The sequence below is a fragment of the Mya arenaria genome, chromosome 7 (assembly GCF_026914265.1).
Source record: "Mya arenaria isolate MELC-2E11 chromosome 7, ASM2691426v1".
NCBI lineage: Eukaryota > Metazoa > Mollusca > Bivalvia > Myida > Myidae > Mya > Mya arenaria.
Window position 1 is genome coordinate 19,830,814 of NC_069128.1, and position 10,307 is coordinate 19,841,120.

The window sequence follows — 10,307 nt, forward strand, 5'->3', positions numbered from 1 at the left end:
ATGTATTCTTTACTTTAAAACAATATCCTTTTGTTGTTTCACATTCCCAAATATCTAATGTAACTACAGTAACACTTAAAAAATGATCTACACAAAGTTTTCAAATATAATGACAATAACATTAAAGTGTATGTGTTTCTGTGTTTTTGTCAATTTAACGAGTATACAACTGACTGCTTGTAATTGTTTCGTTATGGGGCATGTCGTACTTTCGGTAATTTGTCTTAAACATTTGTATTCCGTAAGCAATGACAACATTGTTAGAGGTTACAAGGTATCAAACTTTAACATAAAGGATACACTAGTGGTTTTAACTTATCAGGAAACGAGCTTATTTGAGGGTATGATTCCTTAATGTCTCTCTTTGCTTCTAGCATCCTCCGCTCCACATTGACGACTCCCCAATCTTTCCAACAGCACAGAAGTCGCCTCCTCCGGTAAGTCCCTCCGTTTGATTAACTTGAATCCAATTTATCGACTTCCAATTCCTCCTAACAGCTGGGAGTTCGCCTTCTCTGGTTAGTCTCTCTGGTTCCATTTTGACAACTCCCATATTCAACAGAAGGAAAGTGCCCTCCTTCAATTAGTCACTCCCATTTGTCGGCTCCCTTATCCTTTATACAGAAGAGGGTTCTTCTCCTGCGGTAAGTCATTCCCATTTGTCGGCTCCTTTATCATTTCTATAGCAGGGAGTTCTTCTGTGGTAAGTAATTCCATTTTGACAGCTCCCCGATCCTTTTCGCTGCAAGGAAGCCTCCTCCTGTGGTAAGTAATTTCCTTTTGACGGCTCCCAGATTGTTTTCGCAGCAGGGAAGACTCCTACTTCGGTATGTCACTCCAGTTAAATGATTGTCCAGTCATTCCAAAAAAAGCAGGTCTACTCTTCGATAATTCACTCCCATTTTGGCGCAGGGTTTTGTTTCTATTAACGTGCGTCTCTTGACGCAATGAGACCTCTAGCAAATATGTTTTCTTCCCCAGGCTAATTTTATGTTATAGACAGGGGTCTTTGTTTCTCTTCAAATATTCCTGTTAGCATTATTGAGGAATACGACTGTTTTACAGATATACTCTCAAATTTTCAGGATTTCGGTGCGGGGTCGTTGTTTCCATTTGAAGGTCGTGTGGCGATTGACGGTGGATGGAGTAATTGGGGTGTTTGGTCGCAATGTTCTCTGTCTTGTGGAGGTAAACTGAATTCCTAATTTGAAACTAATATAATTATATGATTGTGTTTATCGAATGTTTTTAACTATGTTAGGGTAAAAAAATGTGTGGCTTGGGTTTCATGTTGTCCAAAAAACAGACAGGATGGGTAGGCTTTTTTATAAGGCATAATCTAAGAACGCTTTTGTCATCACTGGGTAAGGGCGTTAAAGTAATCAGTATATCAGTATTTGTTAGTATTAAGCTTTTTAATTTTGTTTTAATAAAACTATATTATTATCAAAACGTACACACACACGCACACACGCACGCACGCACGCACGCACGCACACGTACACACGCACACACGCACACACACACACACACACACACACAAGTTTATACATAGTTTTTAATTAATCAATTAACTGTAAAAACGGTAGAAGGGCTAGTCACAATCATCGGCATGTACAATGACTTTGGTACGGGTTTATTCGCGACAATGGCAAGTCTTATTCCGGGCGAGCCGCAGTTAACCGAAGAAGTGTAACAAAATTCACTCGCATGAAGGAAGCTACCCATATCTACATATTGGATAATATTTACGCTATAAGTAATGGCCATGTCATTTTTTATCATATCTTAACATCTTATTACACAGAGGGTACACAGTACAGGCAACGTCAGTGCAGCTCTCCACTTCCGGATGGCGAGGGAGCTCACTGCGCAGGGCTGATATCTCAGGTCCGGTCCTGCATTGTCAAACACTGCCGTAAGTACCTTAGAACTTGATGTTATCAAGCCATTACCATTTGGTATACAACACGCATCACAATAATGTATTTTATCGCTACCACATCTCTTAAATTGCGTTCAGTATGTTATATTGTAAAACGATTGGTTTAACATGAATTCATACAATTTTGTCGCATTTACATGGTATGGTATCGCTATTTGTTTGTAGTGGTGCAGTATAATTGCCGCCTGCTAGGCGTGGGGTCGTGGGCTTGATACTCACCGCTTCATAAACTAAGGGATAGTTGTGTACTTTGCTACGATACCACAACAGTTTTATATGAGTTCCTGTTGAACCGATAAAGTAAAATCAGTTCTTGTTGAACCAATGGAATGGTATGAGTTCTTGTTTAGCCAATCAAATTGTAGGAGTCCCCGTTGAACCAATGAATTTTATAAATTCTTGTGAAACAAACACAATTATATGAGTAGTTGTTTAACAAATAAAACTGGATGCGTTCCTGTTGAACCAATGAACTTGTATTTAATTGAATTCAAATATCAAAACACAAATAGTTATTACTTCGTCACATAATTAGCGGTAACGAATCAAACTTCAACTTCTTTATATATTTTAACAGCTATCAATGGCGAGTTTACTGAATGGACGAGGTGGAGTAAGTGTAAAGCGTTGAAGACAAACGAGGCTGGGGACTGCAACGGACGATCCGGAAGAAAGCGGTCGTGCACTAAGCCTGCAACGCGATATAACGGAGAGTACTGTGCCGGAAGTATCCTGGAAGTTAAACCTTGTCTACTTCCGGGATGTTGAGTGTATATATATATAAGACTGACCCGTGACAAACAGAAATAGAAATACTTTTTGGAAATTGTATTTTTTTATTATGATGGCAAATTTGTTTCAAACTGAAAGCTTGAAGATCTGTAGTTATTGTGAAAGCTACTGATTACCTTCTTAAAGGTAAAAAAACTATATAGATGCACAAAAACACCTTATTATTTCAATACATTATTTTTGAAGAATTAGCCCCTGGATCGGGGTTTAAATCAATAGATACGTGGCCACAAATTACCCAGTGATTTAAAAGCGCCAAATTATCGCTTATATTAATAGTCTTTATCTGTAGACAAATCATATGCCTTTTTCTGATTCGAACATTTTAGGTCAAATGGGTTAAATGATAATATATTAAAATTGATAAATTTGTTTTGTGCATCTATCGAAACTGTTTCGCTTTAAGATCTCCCACTATGAGCGCCGCTATCCTATTTGCAATTTTAAAAATCTATGACGTCATATTCCTCATTGACGTCATTTTCTCGTTGACGTCATGTTTATTTCTGGTTGTCACGGTTTAAGTACTGATATAAGATTAAAGCTGCACTCTCACAGATATACCATTTTTACAACTTTTTTTATTTTTTTTCTTGGAAAGAGCAATTTTTTGCGTAAATATCTGTAAACCAATGATATAAGGTTACTGACAAAAAATCAGATCCAAGATTTTCATATAACCGTTCGAAAATTAATGTTTTATGGCTAAAACCCTTACTAACGGTTTAAGAAAAATGCATATAACATCATCTTTTTAACTTAAATATAAAAATCTGCGATCTAATTTTTTGTCAGCAATCTTATATAACTGGTTTCCATGGATTTTCGCAAACATTGGCTCGTTCCAAGACAAAAAAATAAAAAAAAGTTGTCAAAACGTTCGATCTGTGAGAGTGCAGCTTTAAGCTCTCATTTCGTGATAAAGTATTATTTAAGTTATTGTAAATTGGATTTGGACATCTTTATAGGATGGAAGAAGACAAACGAGTATCCATGTTGGTTTTCGTAAATTATTCCTGCATTATAAATATTATTGTACTGTAATTTTACTTTGAATACATGCATTGCAGCATATTCACTTCTCATAAAATTCAGTGCTCATGTTTAGTGTTCTGTTATCTGTTAACCTTAGATACACATGTAATATAACGCTTGTATATTGTAGTGAATTCTTTAACTGAGTCAAATACGTATGTTTATGAGCCTCATCGCGAATTTTTGGCCCTTTGGACATACTGTTCTTTTTATCGTTTTATTAAGAATTAAGAATGGAGGAAACTTAAGTGGGCAATACTAAAAATGTCATGGTGATATCTCTAACATTGCGTACATAGTCTAAGATACGTTTTACTTGTAAGACAATGCATTGCGCATTTTGAATACTAAATTTGACGTCACACACATGACGTCATTACGAAAATATATTATTGCAATGCCACCAACTAATAACGAATCAATATTCCAACTAGCGTATAACTTTAGCTGCTATGCTAACATGGAATCTTTATGTAGCATAAAAACAGAAAGGTTTGACGATTATTTTTGTATTTGTAAACAATCGGTCCGTTTTAAACAGACGAGTCAAGATTAAAAAAGTGATTGCTAAAGAAACCTGAGTAAAGCAATAGTCTTATAATGTCAACGAAAAGTATGAGACAATGACAAAACTTTTAAGGAAAGAAGCTAGAAATCAATTAAAACCTAGTGAAGAAATAATTGTTTTTGGTATTTATTTTAATGATTATTTCGTGTGTAATAATTATGTCTAATGGCTCAAAAATGCGATACGTGGCTCCCTTATTCTCCATGTCACATAAGTCAGATACTACTTCTAGATCAATTTTAAACATTCCAATCGCATGTCTTAAGTTTATTTTGTTATACATGTATATGTGTTTTCTACCGTTTCTAGACCGAGTTATTTGCCTACGTTTACCCTTTTTTATTTCCATATATTTGCGAACCTTTAAAGTTCTGTCAAACTTAAAACTCGGTAAAGATTCCGACCAACAAATGTATATATTGTGTATGCCTGGTGCTCCATACTGTTTTGGTATTATTTGAAAACGGTTTGTGTACAGGACAGGCGAGTAGAAAAACATCCACTACGAACAGCAATAACAGTTACTTTTATCTTATTTATATCACACATGTTTGTTAAGTATTGTTAATCATTTGTCTCTCCCATTATCAGTTGTTTTATATATGCGTATATTGCATGTTTCTTGTTTTATTCTTTTGACATAGCCTCGTTTCTTATTATGTATTTCTTTGTCTCATATACTCATAATGTCATGTTTCCATGAACTGGGTTCTTTGAAATAAACTTGCAAACTTGCAAACTTGAAACAATACGATCAGCAAGTGTGTTTGGCCTGATGTATTTTAAGCAATTTCATTTGAAATAATGAGCAGCCGTTCATATTGTTATTACTGTATATATGATGTGCATTCGGCCATACTTTGTGCATATATGTAAACATCAAGCAAATACCTTTCAAATGCTGCTAAAATTACACTGGGTAGTCATACATTCATTTAAAATAAACCATGGGGCTATCATAAAGCTAGCTTATTTGTGGGTCGGATCCGTTAAAATACCATGTATTTGTTGGCGTAAAATGTATATGAAATATATACTTAATCTCAGAAAGAGCTGATCATCCTACGGAAAGATCCTCCATTGGCGCAAAACACTGTTTGACTAGGAATCAATCTAATTTCACATTGTTTACAAATGGCAGCGGAATTGTATTATTCGATTTTGATGTTTGTCTGTTTATAATGCATTGCTTTTTTCTTCCTGAAAATGGAGAATTTCAAAACCTCATTTGGGGAAACTCAGGGTCCGCAGCGCGTACTGGCTACGACAAAGAAGGGTTAAAATGCCCCGGCTATTACTTTAGCGAATAATAAATAGTAGTTTACTGCATCTTCTAAAATACGTATTTCGGTAATAGAATATTCGAATATTCGATCGAGAGAATTATCGAATATTCGAATATCAATTTTGCCATTCGTTTACATCACTACAGAAAACATATTTTTAATTCAGTGTTTTATTATATTATGTTTTCATTTGTAAAGTTCGTATGCAGTAAAATATGTTTTACCAATTGTTACATCTTAACGTTGCAAAACCATTCATGACCTGGCAAATGCCAAAAAGTACGGAATGTATGACAAAGATATTTCAGATACAGTCAATGTACAGTCTCAATATTGTAGATATACCCCGCCTCCAACATAAATGACGCAACGCCATTGGTCCAGGACTGGTCACGCGGTGATGCTACGTTTACACTATGTTCCCGGTAGCCACGGCAGCCCCGTTTGCCCGAAACGTATTGCGCCGTGGGAATTTGGCCATTTTGTCTCCATAAACAAGTTTTGTTAGGTTGTGCTAAGTTTCCTTACGTTTTATTAAGGTAACCGTGACAAGCCGTAGGGGCGAAAAAGTGGTTCGTCCAAGACGCACTAAGGTCCGGGCGCGGTCTACCAGGAATGCATGTACGTTGGGCCCCGGTCCGATACGTTCTGATAGGATCCCTCACGTTTTTCACGTCTTCATCCAGGTCTGATGCGTTTTCCACGTTTTGTCAAGGCCTTCTATGCATCGAACGCGAACATCGCAGAGCTTTGGATTACGTTTGTGTCCACGGTATAAATAAAATCGCCCAAACAACAGCAATCACTGTATCAGAATATTTCGACAAGTAAACATGAATTCCCAAGATGAAGAAGATTTTGTGTTTTCACCGCAAACGAAACGTAACGAAACGGCTATCGTCCACCCTAGCTTGCAGTGAAAACTGTGACAAAACGAAGCACAACGTGACAAAACTGGAACGGAACTTCATATGCCGGGGATTACATATGATTCCCGCACCCCTACGGACGATTTATAAGTTGTGTAACGGCCTATTACGTACTGTCACGAACTGTTACGTACTGTCACGTGTCATTGCGTTTACCCCGTTTTACTACGACCTACTACGTTTCTCATCCACACCGTGGTTGCCGTGGCAATTTTTTTACAGTTTAAAATTATGGCCCGGCATGCACGGCAATAACGGTCTGTCACGTTTGCATATCTCGTTCCCCCCGCGCTGTCTCACGTTTATCCCGTTTTCTCCACGGTGGTCTGAAACGGGGCTGCCGTGGCCACCGCGAACATAGTGTAAACGTAGCATGACCACATATTTTTCCATATTTTCCGATTCCGATGAATGAATGAAACATTTAAACATTTAAACAGGTTGTCGACGTGATATATACGTTACGGGGTTAGTAGGTGAACCGATATGGGTTATACGGGGCGCAGTGAAACCATATTCGTGTTCGAGCTTCGCTCTTACCTAATATGATTTCCTTTGCTCCGTATATCCCATATCGAGTCACCTACTATCCCCGTAACTTATGATATCGTACAACGATTAACCATCCGCACAAATTCAACAAACAAATTTTGAAGTAAGAGATTGTCTTAATCCTTAAACTTCGCTAGGAAGTTTTACTTCGCTTGGAAGGAAAGTAGCCATGTAATGGACGACTGGATTTAAGACAAAGCTCGAGTGTGAAAACGTGAACAGTTCAGAATAAATGGGACAGAGTAATACGTCTCTGAATTTTGCAGTTATTATGCATATGCTCATCGAATGTAAATTGTAATAGAGAAAACTTCAGTCTGGTCACTTAACAGGCATTTCATGACATGTCTTTAGCTGTTTTAAAGTACTATTAAAGGGGATGAAGACATCATGGCGCTTTCTTGAATGTCATTCATACAGTGAGACGACTGTGCAAAAAGTTTGACCAGGTTATAGCCAGGAGGGTAGCTCGAGCGTTCGAAATATTCATAGACTCTGTATATCTACGACCTTAATTTCATTGCGGAATACATTTTCAAATTTGGAAAAGCCTGTTTGTACACCATTCAACACCCAAGCCCAGCCAACTATCATTAGAAGCAGTCACCAATTAAGGATGACACAACCTTGTGTTAAATTTGTATTGACAATAAAATTGCAGTGGTACTTGGACAGATTCTGCAGTGCGTTCAGTAAGGCGAGTGTTTACAAAACGCTCGCAAACGTTTTGTTTTGTATCCCTGTTGCAACGCTACGCATACACGTTAAGCGGGAAACCAAATAGCGAACATTCGCCTCAAACATCTTTACTGAACGCACTGCAGATTCCTTCAACAAAGAGCGGGTTGTTATTGCAAAGAGTGGCAGGTAGAGATTTTATACGACTTGAACCATTATGGTTTCTCGTCATAACGAAGTAATGTGTTAAATTGGGCTGGTCAGAGTGTTTACAATACCAAAACAATCACATTGAGCGAATGGTATGTGTCTGAACTATCATTAGATTTAATTAAAATATTATATCAAAAGTCGACATTGAAGTTGTAACGTTATTATTTGTTAATTTCGTATGTCTAGAGTGTGAAATAACTGATATTACAAACAAAACCAAAAACATTGATTGAATGGCGAATGTCTAGATTATGTCATTAATTAGAATATTATATCAATGTCAACATTTAATATTTTACTTTATTAGGTGTTAATTTCGGCTAGACAGTGTATTTACAACCATTATGAAATTATATTCGAAAGTAGCTTAGTACCAGAAGTCTTGACTGGAATTATGAATCCAATTTACAAAAAGGCGATAAACCAATTCATACCATCCAATAACACATTTAAGCTGTTTTGGCAAATATTTTACTTGTGTTTAAAATAATATCAATTATGTTGAAGATAATGATGCCATTAATTCTGTCATGCTGGTTTGCGAAAAGATTACTCGGCATGAGATCATATGTTTTAGAGCATGGAATAGCTAATTTGAATCACCACAGAAAGAAGTTATTTTGTGCATTTATTGACCTTAAACAAGCCTTTGACAAGGTATGGAGATCTGGGTTATGGGGAATATACAAAGTTGCAATATTTCATGAAAATACTTAAGGCTAATAACTTATTAGTACAATATCATATGGTGCGTGCTTTCGATATTTACTGCAAAGTACTCAACTTATTTTCTTTCGCATATAGGAGTCGTGCAAGAAGAAAAAAAACATCTCCTATTTTCATTTTCCCCTAATGATCTACATGAATACTTGCCGTCTAAACCAACCGTAAACGTAGTTTCCGACTTAATGAAGGCAATGAACGTCCCTGAAACTTTATTATTCTATGATATTATTATCCTTCTAATTATTTTTATTATATTATATATTATGTGTGCTGTTTAGTAGATCAGGTTCCTTCTATGAACACAAAATGCATGTTGCATCGAAGGCAATCATAGCAATATAGTCTCCTCAGAAACACAAATAGACTTATTCATTGAAAAAACATAAACCATTTGCAATATTAAGCGCCGACGTCCACTCATTTATTGTGCTGTATAATTCATAGATGTGCTGCATTTTAACACATATTATGCATTTATTTAAGACTTAAAAATCCAAATGAAAAACAGAGAAATTGAGAGTAAAACCACCTTTTCAGAGATGTTACAATTTTTCATCTACACGAAACTTTTTTTCAATCAAAGCAGTAAAACACCTTCAATGAAAATAACACACATACTTGAATTAGTTTTGTTTGCAACCAGCATTTGTTATTTTGTTCGTCGGGTGCTTTGTTTGTTTACACTGAACTTGATAGTCATTTCAAAATGTGAGTTAGGCTAAGGGGATTTTTTCAGTTTCGATGCTTGAACGATCCCGGCCATCTTTCCTTAATTATCAACAACCAACTTTAACATTAACATCAAATCACAATCTCTTGTGTACTTGAACGTAATGCTTGTACACTTCTGGAGATGCAAAGTAGGCCTAAAAGCAAAGTCCTTGTTTCCTTTCTGATACTTTCATCTTGATCGAACACTCCCGATGAACACTCAAAGCTTAAATGCACTCTCACAGATTGACAGTTTTGACATTTCTTTTATTTTAAAAACTTTTGTCTCAGAATCAGCTGATTTTGGCATTAACGTCATCAATTGAGTCATATTATATAACTCACAATAGATCAGATCTCAATTTTTTATGGAAAACTGCTAAAAACTCATTTTTCTTAAAGAATTAGTAACGCTTTTAAACATATCATTTTGAGAACGTAAGTATGAAAATAAATGCGATCTGATCTTTTGCCAGCAGTCTAATACCACTGGTTTCTATTTGGTCTATATGTGAGAGTACTACATTAAGTGACGAAACCAAGCACTTATCCCATAGGCATAATTTTAAATGATAGCCATGCTCGCGGACGGCAAAAACCGAGATCATACATTTCAGGGATGAGTAAAGGATTTTCTTCAACGCGATTTTATAACTTCATAATAAGGCCTGTTGAACATTTATATCTTCCAGGTTTTCCTAAGTCACAGTAACTATGTTGACACTTATGAATTTCCATTCCTGAAAGTTGTCCTGCGGTCGGGGTGGAAATCAAGGTGGCTTTTTCTATCCAGTTTAAATCATCTGTGATACCTCTTTCATAGGAAATGTCCTCTGCAGAATATACAACAAGATTCCATGAAACAAGATTCT

General features: G+C 36.3%; 1 protein-coding gene across 1 annotated transcript in view; it reads left to right on the top strand.

Annotated features, from left to right (window-relative positions):
* Positions 1–5,054, top strand: part of LOC128240174 (cell surface hyaluronidase-like) — a 31,561-nt gene extending 26,507 nt beyond the window's left edge. The window contains exons 23-26 of the mRNA XM_052956691.1: positions 375–437; positions 1,086–1,188; positions 1,808–1,918; positions 2,523–5,054. Coding sequence (XP_052812651.1) covers positions 375–437; positions 1,086–1,188; positions 1,808–1,918; positions 2,523–2,713 — 468 coding nt within the window. The 3' untranslated portion in view covers positions 2,714–5,054. The remainder of the gene's footprint in view (positions 1–374; positions 438–1,085; positions 1,189–1,807; positions 1,919–2,522) is intronic.
* The last annotated feature ends 5,253 nt before the right edge of the window (positions 5,055–10,307 follow it).